The 25568-nt window shown below is 44.6% G+C and overlaps 2 protein-coding genes and 1 non-coding gene across 6 annotated transcripts; 1 reads left to right on the top strand and 2 right to left on the bottom strand.

Annotated features, from left to right (window-relative positions):
* The first annotated feature begins 1598 nt into the window (after positions 1-1598).
* Positions 1599-21682, top strand: sh3d19 (SH3 domain containing 19). 4 transcript variants are annotated; one of them, XM_034291206.1, is made up of 23 exons: positions 1599-1949; positions 2143-2238; positions 9955-9994; positions 11855-11895; positions 12054-12093; positions 12511-12649; positions 13025-13193; positions 13282-14427; positions 14930-15028; positions 15486-15598; positions 16776-16816; positions 17225-17299; positions 17419-17493; positions 17594-17819; positions 17971-18039; positions 18249-18392; positions 18614-18686; positions 19008-19138; positions 19241-19535; positions 20050-20096; positions 20239-20428; positions 20792-20898; positions 21000-21682. In XM_034291206.1, the coding sequence occupies exons 2-23, from the start codon at positions 2166-2168 to the stop codon at positions 21108-21110; spliced, it is 3444 nt and encodes a 1147-aa protein (XP_034147097.1). In that variant the 5' UTR covers positions 1599-1949; positions 2143-2165; the 3' UTR covers positions 21111-21682. The 4 variants fall into 4 exon arrangements, with proteins under 4 accessions (XP_034147097.1, XP_010886585.2, XP_010886584.2 ...); XM_010888283.5 differs by having other exon boundaries at positions 1600-1949; positions 13004-13193; XM_010888282.3 differs by lacking the exons at positions 1599-1949; positions 2143-2238; positions 9955-9994 and adding an exon at positions 10686-10816 and having other exon boundaries at positions 13004-13193.
* A 161-nt stretch (positions 21683-21843) lies between these two features.
* On the bottom strand, positions 21844-25325 carry rps3a (ribosomal protein S3A). The gene is made up of 6 exons (NM_001304239.1): positions 25241-25325; positions 24284-24387; positions 23380-23567; positions 22946-23154; positions 22717-22826; positions 21844-22003 (listed from the first exon to the last, which is right to left on the bottom strand). Exons 1-6 carry the CDS (start codon positions 25300-25302, stop codon positions 21879-21881), a joined length of 798 nt encoding a protein of 265 aa, NP_001291168.1. The 5' UTR covers positions 25303-25325; the 3' UTR covers positions 21844-21878.
* On the bottom strand, positions 22378-22509 carry LOC114830705. The gene has a single exon (XR_003778136.1). It is a non-coding gene; the product is annotated as a small nucleolar RNA SNORA17 (small nucleolar RNA).
* Positions 25326-25568: the final 243 nt, after the last annotated feature.

The raw sequence follows: 25568 nt of genomic DNA, 5'->3' as shown, positions 1-25568 counted from the left end.
GTGAGCCTCGCGACGCACTAAGCTAAGGCTCCTCCCCCTTTGTACCACACAGCTCGTAGAATGTGAGAAGTGAGAATCAATGCACTGGGATTGAATGCACTGGGATTGAATGCACTTCACGAAATTGTAGTCTTTACAAAACCTATAGACAACAATTGGATTGAGCGCTCGAAGCGTTCAGAGAACAACCTTTATTCAAATACGCTCGGCCAGAAGACTAGGCTGTTCCATCCTAAACAATAATAGTTAAATGATCATGTAAAAAACAGTTAATGAGGTAATGTTAGCTCCGTGTGCTTAGATGGTAGGGAAACATTATATATTTGCACACTCACTAGTTAGGACCTCAACTACCAAGACTGAACATGACTGTCGTCTGTTTCAGGGACACCTGTTTTCTCGATGCCAGCTGCCATTCTTGTCACAGGGACTAATCATGCAGGTCAAATGGGCCATTCCGCCTGCGTGAGAGTTAGTGCTGCACAATGGACTGTACATGGCTGTTTTCCAGTTTATTAGTCTCTGGGGTGAAAACGAGGTCAATCTGTGTTCTTAGCGAATATGGCTGCCTAAGCAGTCTAGGGCACGAAGATTGTGGACGTTGATTTACACATTGTGTTTGGTGAAAAGTATATACACAACTATAGTTTCCCTTTAAAAAGAATCGAACTAGGAGAACGAATCTGTCTCTCGCGGGATGGTACGTTACTCGATACCTTAGTAAACAACCCAAATGTGGCAGGTGATGTTGACAGCAGAAATAAAGACGGTAGATGGGGACACCTAGTGCCTATAATTTGGACGGCATCTTCGGAGAAAGAGCTTGCGTAAATTCTGCACGTAGTGTCAGTGTTGCATCTGCCTCTGCTACAGACAACATGGAGTGTATGAACTGTGTGCGCCAATATTAACATACAACTTTTTGATTAGTTTACAGATGTGAAACAACCAGCATTTTATAAAAGAGGCAGAGTAATTTAATACAGAACTAATTTCCTAGATGCAGTGGCGGGGTAATATATACCGCAATATTGACACAGTGTCATATTTCTATAATTCACGGTTGACCAGTGTCAGCCATTATTTTTCCTTAAAAATGCAACGAAGGCTTGTCCACGGGATGGCGACTGTTGGGAGCCATGTCAAAAATCAAACCATATAGACAACAAAGATTACCGAGGCCGGTTGTGGTGAGTCACAACGGTGAGTCCTTAGAAAAAAATGCTTGCTAACGGTCCTGTCTGACTGACAAGATAATACCCGTGGAACAGCCATTCCCCAAGGATAACAGAGGATGTCTTGTCTTCACCTGAATCAGGTGTGAGTCAGTAGGAGTGGCGCAACAGGATAGGAGACTACTGTAGACCACTACTGTGTTGGAAATTACCAAGCACACGCGAGAAAGGAAAATATACGTTTCTCCTACGAATTAGTTCGAACTTCAATGACCAAACGTGTTTGTTTTAAAAGAGACTCAATCCGTGATATTCCTCATCGTTGAAGATCTGACATTTTTATAGCTTACATTAAACTAGTATAGCTCCTCCAATGACCTTACTAGTGAGCGTCGTCTAGGTTTTGCCTCTACAAGCCATAACACGCAACATGCACACACAGCAACTTCGTCACTCAGGGGCGGTAGTCTGGGCATCTATGTGGTGGTCTGGCTGTGTTTTAGTAGATTTCATGGAGAATCGTCAATTTCTCAAACAGGCGCACCGGGGGGACATACTATTTGACAGTTACTTATTTATACATTAAGGTGATATTCGATGTAGAGGTGATTTGGACATTTTCACACATATTGTCGCTGACCGATGAGGACAGAAAGAACGTCTGTTCGAGGGGCTGTCAACTCTCGCCAGTTCTCATCTCCGGGGCACCACCTCCATTTGTGATACCACTGCTGGCAGTTCCTGTTGGGATCCCGGCTGTCGGTGCTGACAAAGGTAGGCAGTCATAATCGCATTATCCCTCCTATCATTTAATTTATATAGAAATACAGTCGGCGTCATAAAAAACTTTTCAACTCAGAAAGCAGTTGACGAGATCGCATCCTAGACTGTTAAATGTCTCATCAGTCAGTCAACAGATCATCACGGATTTGAAATTACATGTTTCTAATTTAACCGAAATTAACAGTCGCTGCAGTCCATCCATTTCCGATGGCCGAATCCAAAAGAGAAGAGGAGGAGTTGAGAGACATGCGGGACTTACGGAACCGAAATCAAGCAACAGGTATGTCCACAATCTAATTCTAAAATCGGTCGAAGGTTATTTTTGATACCGCGTGTCTTCTGAAATAACTAGACTACGCGTTTCACCCAAGTGTTTGCTTTGCTGTTGTTGTTTTTCGGGTTGAGAATTGGGCGCTGTAGGCTATTTCTAAAGTGCACTTTAAGCTTAAGTTACAAATTAATTGAGCATAACATTCCTCAGTTTTTTAACATTTGTTTTGAAATCGTTGATGCATGCATTTTCCACAGAATAACACACTTCTCACTCCCTCTTTGAAGAACCTGAGAATCGGCTAAATGAATAAAGGACACAGGTGTGAACGCTAGACCTGCAGACAGCATCATGTTGACCACTGGCTTGTGACAGCATGTTTATAGAAAGAACCACTAAATTCCCTCGTTACCTCTGACTATCCCTTTTCACATTCTAGAGCTTATAGATGCAGTCTAGGACTTTTGTATTTAACAAATTTTTTTGGCTAATAAAAGTCAGTAAGTAAACAGTACTGCAACCTCACAAATGGGCTTTACAAACTCTGAAATGCTATCAGCCAGGCAGGAAGGGTGACACAACACACCAAAATGTTCCTCCTCATGCCAGTGAAGCTGTGTTATTTGGTTGGCTGGGAATACATTTTGGAGACAACTTGGCAGACCGATTTAACCTTTTAGTTTTGGCCCGTATTTGATCTGTATTGTTTTTATTTCCTGATAAAATCACCTTTAAAATTTTTTCATAATCATCTTTTATGCATCATCCCTATGTAGCTCTACAAAAAGGGGCTGTAAAATGCTGTTCACAAGCTTTAGTTAATGTTTTGTTTACACACCTTTCAATGGCTGTTGGTTTATTGAACTTTCCCTTTACCATTGCATTCTGAACTGTGCTCCAAACATGATTCTATTCAGAGGACTTTCCAATCTAACAATGTGTTTGAAGCCATAGAATGGCTGAACATTCTCTCTGTAGTTACCAGATAATTTCCTAATACGAAATGCTTAAGCTTTGGCCATCCTGCTGTTGATGCAACACCTCCACTGGTGTCCAGCAGAATGCCGTAAAACGCAGCACTGGCATAGTATTGCGTGTGTTATATGCCATTCCATTCCTATCATTCCAGCCATTATTGTGAGCCTTCCTCACATTGGCTGCTTCCCTGCCTTAACAGTAAGGACACACCCAACACAAACCTTCTAGCTAGTGTGTTAGTTCAGGGCCTGGGTTAACAGCAGCTGCCTGTGCAGGGGACTTTAGGCCGACCCTTGCCGGCAGGTGTGTGGACTTGGACAGGGCGTGATGAACAGGTGAACGTGAACTGTGGATCGAGTACTTGATGATGGTGCCAGTTGTGTCGCACATGGTAGTGTCGTATATCATGCGCTTGACAGTTATTTATGTGAAGAGCTGAGTTTTGCATGTATTGCAATCGTGTCAGTTTTTTCTGTATACGTGCGTAGATGCGGTTTAGAGGTAGTGTGAACGCAGTAGAACTCAAGGCAACGCCCCTTGTGCGGAAAAAAACTTTAGAAGGACGCTGTCATTGGCACAAAGTAAATATTTGTCAAACCCTTTTATTCTTATAATTTTTTATAACAGCCACACATTGTATTTACATTCAATTTTAATATTGTTGTTTTCTCAGCTTAACATTTATAAATGGTTATTTTTTGTTTGAGAAGAAATGACTGCTAACGGCTCCACCCCATTCGAGCTAGCTGGGGTGGCCTAAGCTAATATTCGGTGGGTGTAGTAAAAGTCGTTTTAGCGGTAATTCAGTCGATTGTTGACGATTACATTAATATGTTTTGGGGTTGACATAAATACAAGCATACTCATCTGTGTACTGTACCTAATCAAAGTGTTTAGATACACATAGGCTAGATGAAGTCTCGTTTTTCTCGGGGTCAATGAGATTCACAAGCGTTCCAAAAAGGAATATTTCCCCCACGCGTTGCCATGACATTTCCTTTCAGTTTCAGTGGAGTTCCATTAACCTCATTTATGATAATCAGTGTGGCTGCGTACGCAAACCGAAATTACTTAATTCATATTGTAGCCTACACCATAAACAGTTTGAATTGGTTTATCCTCCAAACATCCCCTGGTGACGACTCTGACAACATTATTATTCATGTGTGTTCCTGCAGGTCCGTTTTTCATTAATGGACAGAATTACACCATCCACTGTTTTGGCAGTAATAATACATTTTCCACTTAAGTGTTTACGTTCTCAAGAAACATAACAGTTCAAATTGCTACATGAGCACTACCCCAGATAGAACAATTTTGTCAAGATTTTCAAAATTCATACATTTCTTAATATAGTTCTAAGTGCTTGCAACACAATTTGAGACAATATTTCTCGCTTTCCGCAGGACATGACTACAAATAGATTATCGCATGTAAATTAAACAATCCTGTTCGATTACTTATAAGTACGTTTCAACTCAGTCCCTCTCCTTTTTCTTTCTCTCCCTTGCGTCCAAAGGGTCTTATTGGAGATATTGAAGGATATTCTCCCTAAGCTGAGGCTTGTTACTTAATACAAATCCAACCGTCATTAGCAAGTGACTATTCAATTGCCCATTTCCAGAAAGGCGTATTAGATTTTAATTGACTCGTCACATTTTTGTCTCGTTGTAAAATATTATCTTTTAAAGCAAATTCGACAAATCCACGACTTGTGGATTTTGACTTAACGTTGAAGCAGCGTAATGACGTTGAAATAACAATTTTCTTTTGTCTGATGGAGCGGCTCTCATATAATTATGTGGACCCTATTGCAAATTGGATTTACATATGAATAGAGAGTCAGTAGGGGGACCAGTTGTGTATTTAAATATTTAGATATCTGACTAAAGGCTTTGTTGCTTTTAAAACATTTTGGTAATTGAATAAATCATTAGGAGATATTATTGATTAATTTATGTAATTGATGAAGGTATGTTTAGATAGTTGACACTACAATTTCTCCTGTCTCACATGGTAAACCGAACTGCTGTGCTAGTCTTTCAAAACCCAAAATATGACCCAAAATATTGTTGAGATTCCTTGGAATTGGACAGTTAAATGTGCAGAGCAGCAGTTGTTGCCTTCACCCACTAAACCACTGACCCAGCCGCTAACCCCTGAGCCAACCCTACGTATCCTATCCAATGATGACATCCATGTGTGTTTAGCCTGTGTGTGGGAAGTAGGATATCAGGGTATGAGAAATCCTAGAAGCCCTACAGAATTTGGAAGGAAGGAGAGATCTTTGCTCTAAATAAAATCGGAATAACAGAGATTGCATTACCGTGTCCTGGGATTTAGAGCAATTGTGTTTCTTTGCGGAGTGACTAGGGATGGGAAATAATCTCAGCTGTGCCTGTTACAGCCTTGCCATGCCCTCTGTAGGATGTGTTCATCTTGGTTTGGTTTGAAGACCAGGGTCTGGCTTGCACATTGTGAGCAAAAGGGATTTTCTTTTCCATTAACCCCTCTCACCACATGTTCTCTAGAGGGCTGCCCCAGGTCTGAATGGGGACAGCCTGTTTCAGTTAGTGAGGGGTGGTGTTGTGGTGTTTATGCCTGACTAATGCACATTATTAATAGTTAGACCTTTCCTTAAGTTCCTGTGTTTTGGTCCATGGGGTTTTTATTATTTAGAAGGCCTCCAGAGAAGCCATCCAAAGTGTGATCTGGTATTTGTTTCCCACCCACAGCTCAAAGAATTGGGGTTGTGCCCCCATCACCTAGCCTAGAAAAATACACTTTCTAAAGTTTCCAAGGAATGGAATTACGCTGGAGCGAAGGAATGTTTGTATACCTTGTTTTCAAATGTATTTTGTCAGAAATAAGGGGAATGTCCTCGTTCACAATGGCTGCATTACGTGCATGCAAGTTGTGGAGAAATCAATGATCTTAGCCTCGCAAAGCATGTATTTATATATATTAGTGATTTCAGTGGGGCTCACAAGGCTTAAAGGACATGGCATACTGTTGAAAATATAACATAACATATGATTTCCTAGCTTTCGTGGTATAGAATTACAATTAACACTAGGCCCTTTTGAAGTCTGAGAGTGTAAGTCTTGAATTCTTGTCTGTGAAATGTACTTTCACTTTTACCATAGAGGTGAACCAAACCGGAAGTACCACCGACTGTTTGGAGGTCGTTTAGCTATAGTTTGAATATTTGTGTGTGTTATGTGTTTGACTTTTGTCAATACAACCAAACCATTACCGACCGCTGCCCCAAAATTTGGGTAAATACCACTCTGCTGTGGACATGTAATCTCCATTTAGTACCGGCCAAAGGACAAACGGCACGAACGACCATTAAATTCCGATTAAATATAATTTTATTTAACGTTCTGGCTTGTAAAGACTTTCTGCGCCTTCTTTCCAGTGACTTGTTATGGACTGAGTACTCCATAAACACCAGAGAGGTCCGATTATTAAGTCCATCTGCCAATCCCACATAGCAAAGTGTAATAATGTTTGATTTCACAAGGGAAGAAGACTGACAGGCGGCCCGATGACCAAATAATAGAACTATGCCTGTTTCCAGGCCAGAGCAGGGAGTGGCGCTACAACGAGAAAATGCAGACGGACCGACAGTATAGTGCTCACTCTGTCACAGGAAAACAACCATGTTCATTGGATCCCGTGAGATCAGTTCACACTGTAGGTACTAAATGAATGCAGTCACTAATGTATGAGAGTCACTCCGGGTGACAGTGTACATTTAAAAAGATGCTGGCTTGTGTAAATCCCCAATCGTCCGTTATCTATATTTCTGCGTAGATATGTCCTAAAATGTGTTTAGATTTAATAACAGTAGTCCCATTAATAGATTCAGAGAAGAACACAAAATAGATGTACTTTTGGTTTCTATATTACAATAACTTAAAACTTCTAACTTCTAAATATAATGTGTGTAGAAAATATAAAGTCTGTTAAAGTTGTCAAATGTTCTAAATCTACAACACTTTTTGTGGGGGTATTTTTGGGTTAGGTTTCACACAAAAGTCACTTACTAGGTGAGTATGACTGAGAACAACAATTAGGCTGTGAGGAAACTGAACTGGTCAGAGGCTCTAACCAGTATGATCATAATTATCTACATTCTTGGAATCATTCTTATTCATGCAAAACCAACACATCTTCTATGTATATTATGAAAAGGGTTAGGGTTAGGGTTTCAATTTCAGTTCTGGTTGGGCAGAACATAACCCAAAATGCAGTAGTAAAATAATGATAATAAACTGCAAATGCATCCGATTGGTTGGTAGTGTTACGCACCTGATATTATCATTGCATTCAAATAATACAAGGCTAAATATTTGACAATACAACATTTCTGTAATTTTGAATTAGATTCTACATACATTTGAGTTCAAATGTATGTAGAAATTCAGAAAATGCTAAAGGGCTCACTAACTTTGTCTTGACACTATAACAACTAAATCAATAAAAAATAACCGAATAAAACGAAATAACCGGATTCAGGTCATAACAAGCAGGGCCAGGTGAACTAGACATCGGTACTGTGAGCAAACTATGCATTTTAGATCAGTGTTATTTCTTTAAAAAAAACGTTTGTTTTTTTTGAACAGGAGTGTCATAGTGACAGTAGAGTGGCACTTCCTGAATGGCCACATTCCATTTGATCAGAAGGCAACACACCCACCAGTAGGAGGGTGGGAGGGAGAGAGGGAGAGAGAGGGAGAGAGAGAGAGAGGGAGAGAGAGCACAAGAGACCTCCCTCTCTGTGTGGTCGTGGATTTGGTTTCTTTACTCAGTCACCCTCAGCATGGAATAGGAGGGAGAGACTAATACACAACATTTTGAGGGACATTTGTTAAAATGTTGTTTAAACGTTAACAGGTAGGAACGTCTCTTGTTACGCTTCGCTCTGTGGGATGAGGTTGTCAGAACAATTCACAATAGGCTACAGACATTACCTTCTGTGGGGGATTGAACCATATTCCTGCTGATAGCTTGGTAACTTAAACATTTAGATTAGGAAAATGCTGCATTTGAATCCTGTTCATTGTTCCATTTCACTGGCCTTGTGGTGTCTATGTAAATGTACACCTATCTCCTTGTGGTGGAAAAAAAAAAAAGCTCCTCTCGTCACTCTTCTTTGTTTACCCACCACTTTCACTGTACCTCTTGCACAGACTTCAGCGCGAATGATTCTGCAATTCATCTGAGGGTGAATATCTGAGGGTGTGACTCAGTGACGGTGTTGTGTGGACTGTTGACTCGGGTCACTTCTTCGGTAGCGACCTACCCTGAGTTTGAGACCATATAAGATGGCAGGTGTGGCGTAAGACTTTGTGACTGAAGTATTAACGTTGGCCTTTGCTTCAGGTTTGCTGCAGGATGCTAACCACTGTTGGTGTTAAGATATGGTGTGTGTGTGGGGGGGGGGGGGGTGGTGCTCTGAGGGGCACTGTGGTCTAAGTTGCATCTTTGTACTATATAGCTTGACTCTGGTAAATCTGTAGTGCCTGGCGATCACACAAAGGGCACAGTAAAACTATGGTGGATGTCTGACGGGGCAGCCTAGTCTGGCTGCGATCTATAGTGACTCCTTGTGGTCAGTTGGGTGCCTGTAAGCTCAATCTGTTTGAGCCTGCAGTGTGTTAAGAAACAGAAAGCCTTGGCGAGGTATGCACGTCTCAAACTGCGACTCTCCCAAAACTGCCGTGGAGCTGACGTGTGTGTTGCGATGAGGCGAGGTCATGATAACAAAGTGGGCCTAATGAGAATCGCGTTGATGACGGTGGCTGAGTGCATTATCTTTATCTCAAGTAAGCGATGCTAAAACCTCACTTTATTGGTTTCGTTTAGCTCATGTGGTCCCAAAGGGCCGAAATAAACTCACCTACCCCATAGTCCAATGAATTGAGATTTGAGCTTAGCTACAATGCTCTGTAAATCACTGGCCATTCCGCCACTCTGAATTCTCTGTTTTTGGCATTCTAACCATTAATTGTTGGAGTGAAAAACCAGGACATTGATTGAAAGTCAGTGAAGAAAGTAATACAGGCACACGTATTGGATCACTTTGAACCAGTGAATGGATTTCGCTTAAAGAAAAAAAGGATTTCCCTACAGAATTGGGATACTAAAGATCACGCTTAGTGAGAATCACAAGACTAAAATCTAGCCATTGTTCAATATCTTTAATACACAATTACAGTTAATAGAATATCTTAAAATTGTATCAGTAAGATATAATCAATATATCTTATTGAGACAGTTATCGATTTCAGTAAGATATCATATACTGTATCAATATCAGTAAGATTATAATATGTTTGAAATTGACACCATTCTTGACACCATTCTCTCTCTCTTGACCTATATCTGGGATCTGGAATTAAACATTTAATGTGTGGAATTTCATTCAAATTGCTTATGAGATATTTACATAGGCTTTTTTCTTTGCTGAAATGGTATACAGATCAAAGTTCCATTTTGAAAAACATTTTCAAATAAATGATTTGGCATTATTTGCATTTCTATGACATTCTTGATAACTGGTTGATCAAGAACATACTTGAATGTTTTTCCAGGAAAATCCAGTTCTTCAACTTCTTAATGAATGCAAGCCTTTCCCAGCAGACTTTGTTTATTTCCTAAGTGAAGCATGTATCTAGTTGGAAATGAAACTGTTAAAGTGACAGTTAACAATAAATAAACAGTCTTTTCTCATTTTAGATCGAGCGGAGAGGAATAAGCCTGAGGTTTTTCATTCCAGGTAAGTCATTGAAATATATATTTATATGTGCATTCTCAGAAGTATTTTCAAAGTGCCTGTGCTGTTCAGAGGAGCGTAGTAAAAGGTGCTACCTTTTGCTTGATGTACAGTTCCGTGAGGACTGCAGTGGCTTGATGTACAGTTCCGTGAGGACTGCAGTGGCCAGTGCAGTGTCTCTTTAACAGCCGGATTATGCTGATGGAGAGGTTGTGAATGGTGCTGCGCGGCAGACAATTAACTGATCCGTCCTTTCTGACAGACAGTCGGACACAGTCCACTTTGTTCGAAGGCTGGGGCTTGATGAATAGGGGATAATACAACAACCTTGTTGTTTACCCCCATAGAGTCACTATGGTACCATCCAGGGTTAGTGTCTGTAACATTACCTTATAGTCACTTCAGAAAGTAAACTGACCCATGACCCTTAACCCCAGTCCGTCACAACACAGTGTAGCCAACCAATCTTATTCAAACTCAGTTCGCCTTTTCACCTCCAATCCAGGTTAATGGCGAATGTGATGCCATCCCAGAACCTTTTTCGTATCAACTGTACGTTTTCTTTCTTTTTGTTCAAAGCTTAGCTAATCACTCTAATTAGCCACGTTGCACTACAGGACAAGCAGTGGGGGGGGGGTGTCTGCCTTCTTTCCCAGCTGGTTTCCATCACATCTTCAGTTCAGTTAATGAGCTGGATGTTTTAATAGTATTGAGTCCACAGGGGTCTGGTTTGGATCGTGTTCGGTTGGCACCAAACAGAAGAAAACAAAATGAAACGGGAACTGCCCGGACTTGTTCAATAAGAAATGCTCATTTTCTTTGGCGGTATGTTTTTGTAACATATTCCATTGTTTCCCCTAACGAATGCGACCCAGCTCTTTTTCTCCGGGAATCTGTGCTGGCACAGTGTGAGACAGACCTGGCATCCTCTCCTGCAATGCATTTCTGCACAGTCAGGAAGTCCAAGCTGTGATATGAGATCAGTTTTTGAGGATTATTATATTGCCGGAGTGCATATTGCGTCCAGAGGACGATGCGTCTTTGTTACAGGTATAGGTGGGCGGAGCCGAAGGATGCTTTGTGTACTGGATCTGTGTCCTGCTGTTTAAGGACTTTCTGTTGGGGGATTGTGGGATGTTGCGTGCGGGAAATACTTAAAAGTGTTTTTATTGATCTTCCCCTTTCTCGTGCCTGGTTTTCTGTTACTCCGGTCCATTCTCACTCCTACGGCGCCAGGGAACGGGCGCGTGTATCTTGGGTAGGCTTTTCCAGCTCCTGTTTTTGGTTGCAGTGTTCAGCGGTAGATTTGTTGTGTGGATCAGGGTTGATGATAGAGGATGGTGGCTTTGCAGTATTTAGCGGTAGATGAGTTTTGTGGATCAGGGTTGATGATAGAGGATGGTGGCTTTGCAGTATTCACTGGTAGATTGTGTTGTGTGGATCAGAGTTGATGATAAACGATGTTTGAGGATCCAACTATTGTTACTGTCTTTTTGGTTTTATTCAACATTTAGGCAGTCGCCGCAGGGGAGTGGATGTTCTTGAATGTCTTCCGTTTATCCTCTGAAGTTATACTTGCCATTGACCATTAGATGTTCTCATCCATTGTCGGGAGGATCTGCTGAGAATGTTTACTGACTTTTAACTGAAATTCAAAGACTTCCTCTGTCTGGGTCAAGCCTATAAAAGTGTCTGGTTGGTTTGGGGATTTTCTTTCACCGTTTGTCCGGTGTTTCCATCCTGTGAAGTCTGCCTGCTGTCAGCGTTGGGTTTTCAAGTTACCCAAATGTGAGGAAACTCCTCAGAATGTGTCACATCAAACTCCACTCCTCCATGGCAACCATTCTGCCTCTTCTCTTTCAGCCAAGGACCCCTATCCTCGATACGAGCCGCTATCAAGAGAAGTATGTGCATTCCTTATATTTTGAGTTTTTATGTCTTGGTGCACACACACCTCTGTCTTCAGTAAAAAGGTGATTAAAAGGTGTCTACTTTGTTTTTGGAACTGGTTTTTAAACATTATTATGATACACAATGTTAATGTGAATCTTTTTCCTCATAGCGAGAACCAGCTCCCCAAGTGAACAGACAAGAGAGAGAAGGTAAAAGTAGGAGCTTTACTAAGTCTTCAGTAGACTTCATAGAGCATCATAAACGTTTTATAACTTTTTCACTAAATACAGTTCAACACACGAGGTTCCAAGAAAACCGAATAAGTGTGCTTCTCGTTACAGTGCAATCTGGAGATATAAGTCATGCTCTACATTGCAATACAAATGCTTCTCATTTGAAATGTATCAACTGTTATTTTGACTAGAAAGGCCTGATTTGAGGTCATTGGCTATGGTGGCGAATAATTAATGAGATAAAATGGCACATTATCAATGACAAAACAATGATACAGGGATTATGGTGTGAACAAAACCCCAATATAGTCAGTTGTAAATATTCTGTTGTGTTTCGCATCTGATCCAGTCCAGTTGCATTGTAGTTAATTGGGAGACCTTTTCATCTCTCAGACGTCCAGAGATCACCATACTCTCCGCTGAGCCGCTTGCCACCAACACCTGGTTCCCAGGGGCTTCTGGGGGATTTACAGCACCGCCGCTGCCTCCCACACAGCCCAGCTGGGGAGGGAGCAAACAGACAGGCAGCCAGGTACTTTTTATATACACCCCCCCCCCCATCAGCCTTGGTGTGTCGCCTTTGCCTGTGCTCAGCTTGGGTGTGGTCTGCCTGGGTTTTAGCTTGTATTTTTATCGGTTTTCAGTTTGATGTTTCAAAGAGAACCAGCTCCCCAAAAGCAAACACTTAAAATGCACAAGCTTTACACTGCATTTGTGTGGCAGGTTCCGCGTGTGCTAGAGCAAGGCGCCACTAGAGGATGGCAATAGGCTTTTGCTTGCAGCGTGCAAACAATAACGATCACACCGCTACACGTCTGCTTCGACAGTAGCCCGTGTGTTTTTGTGAGCGTGCGTGCGCGTGTGAACCTCATCTCTCGTGTCTTAGCCCCCGCCATCCTATGACCAGGTGATTAAAGAGAAGACCCAGGAGGTCGTTGTCACGCCGACTGCTGCCCCCCGGAGGTCCATCACTACAACCATCGCCACCCAGACGGACCCGGTGGAGGACGAACCTGCCGCTGGTCCCGAATGCACTGCGCCGCCTTCAGAGCCAGTTGAGACGAGACGAGCTTCAGGTGAGTGCGGATAATCGAGGGCGTTGGACGAGACCGACTCGAAAAACAAAAGCAGAGGCTGAATTATTTCTCGTGTTTTCCTTCTCAGTGAAAGTAATACCGGCCAAGCCGCCAAGGCCGTCCTTGCCTAAGCCTTTGCAAAGTGATTTTACCCCTGGAACAGCCGTGTCTGGCCTCGTCCTAGAAGGCCCAGCAGCCACAACAACCACTGATTCAGCCGACCAAACTGACCCCAGGTCAGCCGTAGCGCAACACGGCCCCGCGATATCCAGCTGTTCAGCCTCACGCGCCCCGTCTCACTTGTCTTCGGTTTCTGTAGAATGGGACGTGCCAATAAAACCCTCTGAACCCAGTTCAGTTACTACGGACTCCTCAGAACCCAAACTTCCCCTCTTCGCGGAGCCAGCACCCACCGAACGCCCTACCCCACTTCCACGTTTAAAATCCCGCAAACAGCCAGTCACAGACGAGGTCAAGGTACAGACTCTGGTCAGGGTTAGTGATAATGGTTCTGGCTCTGTAGCTGACGCATCGGGCGAGGCTCCTCCCCCAGGGAAGTACCTACAGGAACTATTGGACGTGTTTTATCCCGAGGGCCGATGCTACCAGAATAGTGACTCTAGCGACTACCAGACACCAACCGACGGGAGCGGACAAAGCTGCGAGGAAAGTGACGAGGACGGCAACATGGCCACCCTGCAGAGCCAGCGTAACATCCGGGCCCGGATCCAGGCGTTCGAGAGCCAGGAGGGCAGTGAGGATCCAGGGTTCAAACGACCAGAGCCTCAACCTAGAAACACGCAGTTCAAGCCCCCCGTGGGGGCAGCCAAACCAGCCCCGGCCCTCGCCCCCAAGCCCTCGATTAAAAGACCTGGAAATATCTACCAGGAGGCAAGCTCCATGTTCTCCGACAACTCCATTCCCTCCAAACCGATCCCAGCACCCAGACCAGTGCTCCCTAGAAAACCCAGTTTTGTAGTCACCAGTGAACCAGAATCAGAGGCTCAGCCCCCCTGTGAGACAGCCAACCTGTCCCGGTCCCGGCTCTCCATAGCAGAAAGAGCCAAGAAACTTTTCCCCCAAGAGGTGGATGAACCCAGAATGGTACCACCTAACCCTCCGGAAAAGCCTCGCAAGGAGCCGCTGGGTGTCAACCTAAATCTCAACAACCACAACTCGGCCTCAATCCCCATAGAGGCCAATGCAGAGAACGAGTACATGGACGACCCCTTTAGTAAGTAAAGCCGTGTTCATTTCACCACTGGTTTTATTGGTTAAGTTGCACTCAGCACATTTAAGCTAATTTTAACACGTCAATCAATGCTAACTCACAAAAACATTGGTAACCTGCATTTCACATTAAAGGTGCTAAGAACTTGCATAGGACTGGTCCACATGTCATTTAAGCAGTACGGTGGGTGTACTATTTAGCCGATATACCACGGCTCATAGGTGTTTTGGGCACGACGCTAGGCTGAGTACCTAGACATACCGCTCTGCCGTGGTATATTGGCCATATACCACATACCCCCGAGATGCCTTATTGCTCTTATTAGATTGGTATTAAGTGATGTGCCAGTTGCATATGCTCCCATACGCCACGGCAATTGGCCAATCAGTATTTGGGATTCAACGAACCCGGTTTTCAAATGTTTCAAAAATATTGTGTCTGTCTCTGACCCACTGTCCCCAGTGTCTGTCTCTGACCCAGTCTCCCTCTTCCCTGCACCCCCCAGTCAAGCCAGTCCGTAATCCCGTGGGCGGCGACGCCTCCTTCAGCCGGCAGAGCGTAACCAGGAGGCCCACCACCATCAGAGTGCCCAGTAAAGGCAACCGTGAGTCCGCCTGTTGTGACTGACCTCTGGCTGCTCTGTGTGTGATGCGGGCCAGTGAGTCACCGGCTGTTGCTCCACATGCGTGTAGCTTGTATGACCCTTTCCTCTCCGGCTGGATCTGGTTTTGTCAAACATGCAGTAGGTCTCGCAGCTCCTGTCCTTAAGCCTCAGACATCTGATCCAACTGGTCAGCTAATCATCAGTTATTCCAGTCAGGCTTGTGGCCGGCGCCTGCAGCGGATTCTGGAGGAGCAAGCTTTTATTTTCGTTTGGTGCAGTTCATTTACCGGAAAACGTAGTCTTTAATTTCGGCATGCATTCTCTCAGTGTCCGTTATGAGAACCCCAAGCCATTAAGCACATTGAATAGATAGGTGGAATAATCCTAAACTACGGCAGAGATTGCTTGTACAGTACTATGTATCCAGTCTGAACGTGGATGGTTGTCTGTCTCTCAGTGCTCGACGATGTCCTGGAGAACCCCCCACCCCTCCCTGCACAGATGCCCGTGGGTTCTCTTCTGCCGACTGTGACCCGGATGCAAAGCTTTTCAACCCGAGCTCCCGCACAGGTAATGACCACCGCCCACGGACCCTGGTATGGTCCTCGACTTGGATGTGACGCTGTGGGCTTCAACGCTGTCATCGAGGGGCGTTCACCATTTTAAATAAGTAATCTGGGTAGTCCAGCTTCATCGACAGTTGCCTGCTGGTGACACTGTTGGGAGTCTTGTGGATGTGTCCCTCCAATGTAAAAGCTGAAATGAACCAGTCAATTAATTAAAAAGTACAAAATGGCGATTGCCTGGGAAAGATGCAGGACAGTGTGCTGAAATGGCTTTCGCCTGGTATCAGTGTGTTACAGCAGTGATAAGCCACCCAAGGCCACGACAGATACATTCTTCCCAGTCATAAAAATACAATTATTTTCTTGACTCTACTGCACGCTTTCTCTCTGAGAAAGCGAGCCAATTGCTCCTGGCTATGCTATAATCGGGCCTTTGTGTTCAGCTCAAAGGACAGAAAAAAAGACAAGTGAATGCGTCACTTGGTATTTTTCTTCAGCGTCATTTATGCAGAGTCGAGTCATTAATGGGGACTCTGAAAACCAGCCAGTCTGACAGGCCAGTCTTTAACCTGTCCACCGCCTATGGCCTTGGTCAGTTGTTAACCAAAGACTTCACAAATGACCATTGCAGTAGAGGGGTTTAAACACTGGCTGATCATTACAGTAGCTGTTAGCCGTGGCAGAGGAACGAGCCATTGAACAGTCACTTAGTTGGTTGCTATGGTTGCCCTAGTGGCCGGGCGCTGAGAAGGTACAAGGTTTTGTCTGATTTGTTGTTGTAAGGGGGATTGTTATTCCCCATCAGAATTTGAACATTATCTTACTGCTGTGTGATCTTAAATCGCGCATTTTGTATCTTATCATGCTGTCACCTTTTGGTGGGAGGAGTTCCTTGGTCGTCTGGCTGGCTTACTATGCCGACCCTTTTCCAGTGGCGCTGTGATCATGTCCTCTGTCAGCCAGGAGAAATTGTGATTTTATAATCAAAATTGCTTTACACATTGCCCAGTCTCTATCAGGGAGCCGATTTAAGTTAGTTTGGACTTTAAGACAATGTAATTTATGCTTTTGGTAGTGAGAAACCCCCCGTTTGTCCCATCTAACCTTTCATGTTTGTTTTCAGTCTACAAATTCCTTTTTTGGAACAATAGTAACTTTTTTTCTGTTGATCTGATTTGTAGGACCCCTTTGATTCTGAGCCCCCACTGGTCCTCCCTTCTCGGTGAGTAATACCCACATTTTGTACTGATAAGGACCCCTCTCCCGCAAAGATCACAGAACCTCCTAACCACAGGTTCGAGCAGGGGTTTCGTTTGAATTTAGAAAATGCCTCATTAAATAAATGTTTGGCTCTGTTCATTAACTCAACACTTGAAACCTGTCATTGTGTCTTTTTTCAAATCTTCTCATTGTTGGAGACAAGTAAGTGGCTTTTGTTTTTACAACCAGAACATTCTCTAAAGTCAGCCGAACCCTCTGCAAAATAAGTCATCATTTTTAAAACGCAAAGAAAGCACTTTCCTGATATGTATTACACAGACGGTCAGTCTTTTGGAAACAGCTTCTCTGCCTGACAATGTTTTAAAAGCTAACCGGAGACTTCGACTGTCTTGTTGCCCATCTCACACAGGCCTGGTGGCGCCAAGTCCTTCCTCCCTCGCTCAGTGTCCTTTAATAGTGAGCCTGTTCCGGGACTACCCCCTCGGTGAGTAAAGTCACAGCGTGCAGGATAAAGACGGGCCAAGATCCACTGATGACTTAGTTCACAGTACTGGACGAATGACTTCTGTTGACTTCACACCGCTTGTTGTTTATCTCATACAGGCCAGGTGGTGCTATGATCTTCCCCGCCCGCTCAGTGTCCTTTGATCCTGAGCCTGTTCCGGGCCTGCCCCCTCGGTGAGTAACGCCGTGTAGTGAAGGATAAAGCTCCATTCATTGCGCGGCCTCCGCGGCGCCGGACGCTTTTAGGTAACACACGGCTGTTAATCTCACACAGGCCTGGTGGGGCTAAGGTTCTCCCCCCTCGCCCCCCTCCAGCTAAAGTTGGCCCCGGGAGGCCGCCCCCACCCCGGATAGACAGCCCGCGTCAGTCCCCCTCCTTCCGGAGAGACCCGGTTTCATTGCCTGTTCCATCAGCCAAGCAGGCTCAGAAGCCCAAGAAGAAGGGACCGATCCTGCCTCCAAGGCCCAACCCCGGCCACCGTCTTTACAACACGTATACGGTGCGTTGCGGGTCCTGTCCCTCCCTGCCGCTCTCCCTAAATCCCCAAGAACCAGACCCCTACTGTCTCTCATCGCTTTGTGTTCTGTAAACTAGTGTCACATGCGCCTGTTTGTTTTCTGAATGTTTTTCTGTCATACCTGTTCCTTCAGCTTGGACTTCCTCATGGGATTGCAGAGTTTGACTACAACGGGAGAGAAACTGGGGAACTCTCATTCCAGGTAAGGATCGGGTGGAGGTTTTACAGGTTAGATTTGTTGTTATAGCAACAGCAACTTATTTGATATCATTCAACAGATCATACATTTGTTATCTGGAAGGGAAAAAAAGGATATTCTGGTATTGGCATTCAGTAAAATAAACGTATTATAACAAGTGTTTGGGTAATCAACATTCAATATAAGTCCTTAGTACAACTTTCCTCCCACAGAAAAATGAGGTGCTGCTGTTAGTCGAGCAGCTTGACTCCAAAACATTTCAGTGCCAGGTAGGAGACATCCAGGGCAGAGTTCAAAAGTCCTACATGAAGATCATCACTCCTCTCGCCAGCGGCCCGGCCAAACCGGCGGCACAGGTAACGTCAGTGATCTGTAAATGATCCTTCTCTCTAACGTAATGTTGTTGTTGCTGCCTGTTCCGGGACTGCCGCCTTGGTGAGTAACGCCAGCTTGCCAACACCCTGTTGAGCCTGGATATCACACACTTTTTAGTTTCGTATTTCTTTTTTACCTATTAGAACACTGTGGTCTCTTCAGTGCTGTTTCTGGAAGTGTCCTGTCTGTGTGTGTCCTCCAGAATACCAGCCCAGTTGGGTCTCGTAGAGACAGAAGTAGTCTTCAGGTCCAAGCCCTCCATGATTTCAGCCCCGGTATGGAACAAAATCTCCTCTGGCAAAGCATCCACCACAACAAACAACTTAACAATTACCCTTTATCCTGTTCCAAGAAACACGGCTACTATTTGAGCATTCATTAACTTATTAGTTTGACCAAGTGAAATCTCAACGTGGCTGGCACACTTTTATGGCTACATTTTGTTTAGCCCTTAGCAATTGATATCCACAGAGTACTGTTCATGCTGGTGTTTTTGTTATGCAAACTGGTGTCAGTGAGTGGTGGAATGTGATTTTGTCTTGCGTCCCGTCCACTCAGCAGTGGGGTTTGGTTGGCATGTCTTGTGTCCTATCCAGAGGGTCCAGGGGAGCTGGGTCTGAGAGTGGGGGATGTGGTGACCGATGTGGAGCAGGTAGACCGTGAGTGGTACCGAGGTTCCTGTAGAGGCTCTTCTGGCTTTTTCCCGGTCACCTATGTCAAAGTCCTGGTAAGACCTTTGATGCTTTGTATGGACACACACACACATGAGCTATGGAATTAATTGCCCTTTATAATGGTAAAACAGTGATTCATGATTTCCCCTATGTAGCTGAATGCCCCAACACCCACTAGTAAGAAGAAGTCCGGCCGACCTTCAGGACCGACTAGCGGGCCACGGTGTTTGGCACGGTTCGACTTCGAGGGGGAGCAGGGTGACGAGTTGACCTTCAATGAGGGGGACGTGATCCAGCTGAAGGAGTACCTGGACGAGGAGTGGGCAAGGGGACAGATGGGGACCCAAATGGGAATCTTCCCTCTAAACTTTGTGGAGGTCATCGAGGACCTCCCCCCGCCTCCACAGCTACAACGACGGCAGTCGGCCCCCACCAGGGTGGCCCTTCCTGGTAGGAATTCAGTTCAACCAGTAAGGAACCTCGACTTGAGGTGCTTCGCCCCCCAAAGGCGAGCGGAGCATTGGGGGTTTTCCCACAGAAGTTCACGTCAGTCTTAAATAAGGTGTCTTCGGGTCATCTGGTTAGGTGAACGTCATGAGTGCGCCCCGAATTGGTGACATTTCTCTTGGCACACAGCGATTTAGCGTTAACGTAACTTTGCTGTTCTAATAGATAGGATTTTAAGAGGTTTTCCTAACGTGTGTGTGTGAGTGTGGGCTGGTACCTCCCTCTGTATGGAATGTATGGAATCTGTGCATCATGTTCACGCCTCATTAAGTCAGGAGCTCCGTGTAAATGTATCCATGTCATTAAAGCTGTACGGCATCCTCTGTACTCCTCACTGGAAGTCGTAGGCCGAAGCGGAACACTGCTACACCCACACACTCATTCCCCATTCAGATTCATGGCTTGAACTGTAGACTTTGTATTGGAATAATCTGACGTCGGTTACTGTATTTCACAGGCCTGGCTTCTTCCACGAAGACCCACGAGGCCACCAAACCGGTCCAGGTAGGGTGCTCATAGTGCTGTGTGGACAGTTCCTATACGACCCCAAACTAACGCAACGATCTGAGGTGTCTGTGTGCGTGGTTATGTAGCCCAGTGAAGTGTGTATGAGTGTCCACTAACATGTATCCCACCCTGGGTGAAGTCACTCTCGTCAGGCGGCGTGGAGTGGGCCGTGGCGCTGTACGACTACGAAGGCGAGACGGCGGAGGACCTGTCCTTCCAACTGGGCGACCGTATCCTGGTGACACAGCACCTAGACGCCGAGTGGTGCTCTGGCAGGCTCAACGGGAGAGAGGGATTATTCCCGAGCTCCTACGTCGAAATGAGCTCAGGTACCGACAGGGTGTTCTTACGGCACCATCTGGTGGAAGGAGCCGAACTGTGCAAAGAAAATCTGTGGCAGTGATGGTTTACTGAGCAGAAATAAGAGATTCCTGTAAAATGTCAGTTTCTACAAAAAAAGCGTTCTCGCATGTGAAATCAATTGAGTCGGGCCAAATGTATAAATTTCACCTGACTGATTTTCCCTTATATGAAATGTAATGGTTAAATCAAAAATTCTTGCCCTAGTGTTATTGAGGTGGTAATTAAAACAAAAACCCCTGTTTTAAAATGGCCAGCATATAGACAATCCTGGCAGGGATAGACCACTGGGAATCTTTGCATAGTGAGCATTCCCATTTGTCTCCGTCCAGGACACTCTCCGGTGTTGGACAAACAGGGAGTCACTAACGGAAGAGGAAGCTGCGGGAAAGCGCTGTACGACTTCACAGCCGAATGTGACGAGGAGCTCTCCATGAAGGTGACACTTTCGCATCTTGCGCCGTCAACATTCAACAGTTTTGTGTGATTGACTGGACCAACGGTCCTACTACCTGATCGATAACTTTGCTCTGGTTTTAGGCGGGGGACATCATCACCGACTTGGAGTCCATCGATGACGAATGGTTCCTTGGGAGATTGAGGGGAAAGCAGGCCCTGGTGCCGAAAAACTATGTGCAAGTTCTGACATGAGTGTTTATCATGGGGGAACAGGAACCATTTTGGGTTGTTGAATAATGGCATTGAACTATGAGAATCTGAGAGACTATATTAAACTAGTTATTCCAAATAATCTACGTGCCTTTCTCCACTGGACAGCAGTATTCCACTTCAAACCTGGAAACTAGAATGTTGTCCAGTCACCCCCCGTGTTGGGCTGTTTTAAGATGCTAAGTTTTTATATTTATGTGAAACTAATAAAATAAGTTTGAGAATGACTGGTTATGACTGACTGTAAACTGAATGCGTATTGTCTGAGAATACATCCTGGAGAAACCCTTGCCTTAAGAGTTCCAATCACTTTAGTAATTGGCACACCATGTAAAACCTACATTTCTGAATATAATTTTACAGCATTAGAGATCATATTGTGCATTACTGGCAGCCAGGTCAAACATTGAAACTGTTGGAATACTACATTTCCTGGACATTGATCTAATGTAACAGCATTCATATAGTTTCACATTTGTCTGCCCAAACCTTACTGTTCAATACTGAGATTTGAACCTGTGTTATGTCAAATCCAATAAAACAATCAGATCAGAGGTAGAGTCTCATTTCATTTCTCCATCCAAGGAAGCTGTTTCAAAAACGTGTCGCCTGGTTTAAAGTGATTCTTCCTACGGCGCAAATCGTAACCAGAAACGGTTGCCGTAAAAACATGCCCAAGAAAACAACACCCCATTAAAAGACCGCAGCACATTAGTCTCATTTACATTTTTTATTAAATCTGATGGGATTTTAGACGGTCTCCTGGATGGGGGGTTCGTAGCCATCGGCCCTCTCCACCTTGGCGCCAGTATCGTCCCCTGAAGGCTTGGCTACACTGCCGCCACCCTCACCATGGAGCTCCATCAGCTTGCCCACTGCAAGAGACAACACAATAGCAGTTAGACTGCAACATATTTACCAGGCAACCCACAGGTTTGGCTGGTTTACTGCTAACGTCACGGTCTGCTTGGTCCTGATACGGTTAAAAGCACCTGAACAGTCACTGAAAGGTTGCTAGATCAGGTGAAAAACACTGTCCTTTGGTAGGACGGATAACCGAAAATACGCCAAGTTCCTCTGGTTAAGACCACTGGCTAAAAGGACTACCATGTAACGGATGTCACAAGGGGGACCTTGAAACTGCTGGGTATTTCTGTCGGGACAGGACATTTGTCATCCCATTATGAATTGTAAGGCTGACAAATACCCTGAGACCTTTCAACCCATAATGTCCCTCGCGTTCACTTAGTTTGTCGGAGCCATAAACACTCCAAGTACCCACTGTTCTGGGTCCTTGGCGTAAACACAGCCCTGCCACTCTCTGCCACTCATGACACAGGCTTGACACTTTCAGTCAGACTGCAACGCCTCAAGCGGCAGGTCAGGTTTGAAGGAAACTCAGGAAATGTAATCCTTATGACCGTCTTTGTGCTAATGTAGCACAATGGCTAGTCAGCAAAAAACAACAAAAAACATCTTTGTAGTAGATGTATGGACAAATAGTACCTACAAGTTCACCTCACAATATATAAGAGACTTCACTGGAAAATTCCGGAAATATCCTTGAGGTTATTAAACGGTCACTTACACTCAAACTTGGGCTTCTTCAGCATCTTGACCTTCCTGACATACACATCATGCAGGGGGTAGATTGACTGGCAAGCCTTCTCAATGTCCTTGCCAACGGAGTCCGGGATCCTAAAAGACAACAGCCGATAAATTCACACGTGCTCAGGCAAATTCACAGCCTACGTTTACCAAACACTGTATATTTCACTGTATGTTTTTGAACGCAGTGTCAGGGAGAGCCTCCTTACAGTTTGTTCACAACTTCCTTCAGGTCGTTGGTCTGGACCTCACGGGTCATGATCTCCATCATCTTCTTCCTGATCTGACGGACCTGCTGGTGCTGTGCATACGACGTCTTCCTGATCTGGTTGGTGCGCTTCTTGGTGAAACCGACGCAGAACAGACGCAGAAGGTAGCCGTCGGTGGTCTTCACGTCCACATGGGCCTCAATCATGGTCTGGGGGGGGTGAAGGTCAGCAAGACAGCGTTTGAACGGTTTAATTTCAACACCAAAGAACAACATGTGGTTACCAAGCAGAGGTGACGGAGTTAACACGACCGCAGCGTTTGAGGCTGGTCTGGCAAGAAATGTAATGGAAGTTCTAGCATGAGAAATGCTAAGAGCCCTTCAGACAGTTCCAGAATCCTGGTTTGGGTTCCATCACATCACGTGGTTTCTCACCTGCCATTTCTTGACCATGGAGCACATCTTGTCACGAGTCAGGTCCATGCCATGGAAGTTGGTCAGGCAGTTCTTGCCCTGCACGTCCTCCGAGATCAGCTTGAACTTGCGGAAGGCCACCTCATCGTTCTGCAGATCAGCGAGGCTCACTTCAAACACACGTCCCTTCAGACCGTCCGAGGCAATTCCTATACATTGACAAACAGGACTTAGTCTGTGGTATACAAAAGGGATATGAAAAGGCCAGAAAAGGGAGCCAAAACAATACAAAGGCCAAAGACTAGATAGTCAAAATATCCGTAGTTTTCTGAGTATCAAACAAACATTAATTTGACTGAAATAACCCGTCTCTTTAAGTTAACCAGAAAGCACATCAAGAACAATGACCCCGTTGAGGTGTCTGGTTAATCCTCAAGACTACGACCCCCCCCCCACACTGAGAAACAGCTCATATCACTCTTGTCATCGTCATCACTTTCTTTATAGAATGGTACATTCAACACCAGGGTTGTGGGGTTGGTTCCCATGAGGGGCCAGTGCAAAACTATGAAGAGGTTTATGTACTTACTACTTTACGTTTTTCTGGATACGGTCAATCAAATTGTTTAGCTACACAGCAGACCCTCTTACCTAGGAAAACTATGAGCAGCAAACTGCACAAGACCATCTCCTTAAGTGCACATTGTTACCTTTAAGTAGCTTCATGTTCAATTTCTAAACATGCAACCAAACACACAACTAAGGATGTTGACAAGGTAATATCAAACCACAGAGAACATCCCTGTTGGGACCAAAGTTAGCATGATGATGGTGCTTAAACTGGTGCAAACTACCACTGAATCATGTGGGGCTCATAGGTTGGCCAGACACTTGCGCCACAGCCTTCTTGGAGAAAGAGACTTACTGGTTCCCTGAGTCCTGGAGACCAAGGTCTTGCCAATGTTGCGGATGTTGAACATAGCAGGTGCTTTGACATCGTACCAATCCTTTTTAGAGAAAGGGTCGACACTGGAGAAGAGAAACAAAGGTGGTCACTATCAGCACCCGTTTTGCTGCCATAACTACAACAGGCCCTTCTAGCTAGCATACAAGACAAACTAAGGTTAAAGACAGGTTTACGGAAGCAATCGTTTACCCTAAATCCTAACTAGATACTATCTACTTGAATCATTGTAAATCGTTCGAACTGGTTGGAAGTATAAACTTCTAGTCAGGACAATCCAACCTAGTAACTACAGTCGCGATTCATGTATTTGACTGACACCGCAATGCTAACTGGTCAAGATACGCATGCAAAAGGTTAGCATGTCAACCGGTTAGCCAAGACAGCAATATCTCCTGAATTAGGGGACGCAAGAGATTAGTAACCTTTGTAGACAAACTAATGGTTGAACACGCGCACGGGCGGAATCATGATCATCTGACAATGTTAGCATTGTTTTCTAAACCACCTCGTAGAAAATACTATCACCTAGCCGCACCACTGCTATAACGTGGACTGGCGTGTAAGATCTTTTCAACTAGCAAGCTATGGTAGAGTATAATTAGTTAGCATACTAGCAAGACGGTTTATGGAGAGAAAAAAAACATGAGCGTTTTAACACGTTTTATGAAACTGTTTCACTATAATGCAGTCGGTGTAATAGAAGTACTTTCCAAAGATGTTACAGTCGTGAATGCACAAACGCATGTCCTCTCACCCAAGTCACTGTGCTGTGAGCCTAGCCTCTTAGCACCGGAGACCGGGCATAGGACATCCAATTAAAATCTATCTCATCCTTTACATTTGAAAACCAAATGTTCGTCATCTAAACTTAATGAAGTCTACTGTGTGATATAATAGTTGAATTGCACTACTTACATCTTCTTTTTGGCACCTTTTTTGCCGCCTTTGGTCAGTCTCTTATTCTTGCCGACTGCCATGTTGGCTACAGGGAGTGAAAGAGAAGGAAATACGAATTATCGCGAGTGTTAAAGCGACCCGCGACCAGCTGAGATAGCTCACTTCTCGCAACTCGCGATATGTTCTTACGGATCGGACACAAAAGCACGTTGGCGTCATCTACTGGGCTTGCCTGATATCTCAATATTTTATGACTAACCTCTGTTGATAAATATACCTTAGGAAGAGTTCACGGGATTTGTAATTCAAAATAATCCTTATCCCGACCTGCTATAAGCAATTTGAC

This window comes from Esox lucius, chromosome 25 (assembly GCF_011004845.1).
Source record: "Esox lucius isolate fEsoLuc1 chromosome 25, fEsoLuc1.pri, whole genome shotgun sequence".
In the NCBI taxonomy this organism is placed as follows: domain Eukaryota; kingdom Metazoa; phylum Chordata; class Actinopteri; order Esociformes; family Esocidae; genus Esox; species Esox lucius.
The sequence above is the reverse complement of the archived record's forward strand: the minus strand, read 5'-3'. Positions and strand labels throughout refer to the sequence as shown.

Bases quoted from the DNA above. Each gene is read 5' to 3' on its own strand.
- sh3d19 (XM_010888283.5), top strand. From the start codon at position 2,166: ATGGCCGAATCCAAAAGAGAAGAGGAGGAGTTGAGAGACATGCGGGAC. The intron at 11,896-12,053 runs GTATGTGCATTC...TTTTCCTCATAG, and splicing joins ACGAGCCGCTATCAAGAGAA to CGAGAACCAGCTCCCCAAGT. The intron at 13,194-13,281 runs GTGAGTGCGGAT...TTTCCTTCTCAG, and splicing joins TGAGACGAGACGAGCTTCAG to TGAAAGTAATACCGGCCAAG.
- rps3a (NM_001304239.1), bottom strand. From the start codon at position 25,302: ATGGCAGTCGGCAAGAATAAGAGACTGACCAAAGGCGGCAAAAAAGGT. The intron at 23,568-24,283 runs GTAAGTCTCTTT...GTCAATGTATAG, and splicing joins CTCCAGGACTCAGGGAACCA to GAATTGCCTCGGACGGTCTG. The intron at 22,004-22,716 runs GTAAGTGACCGT...TGTCTCTTGCAG, and splicing joins GAAGAAGCCCAAGTTTGAGT to TGGGCAAGCTGATGGAGCTC.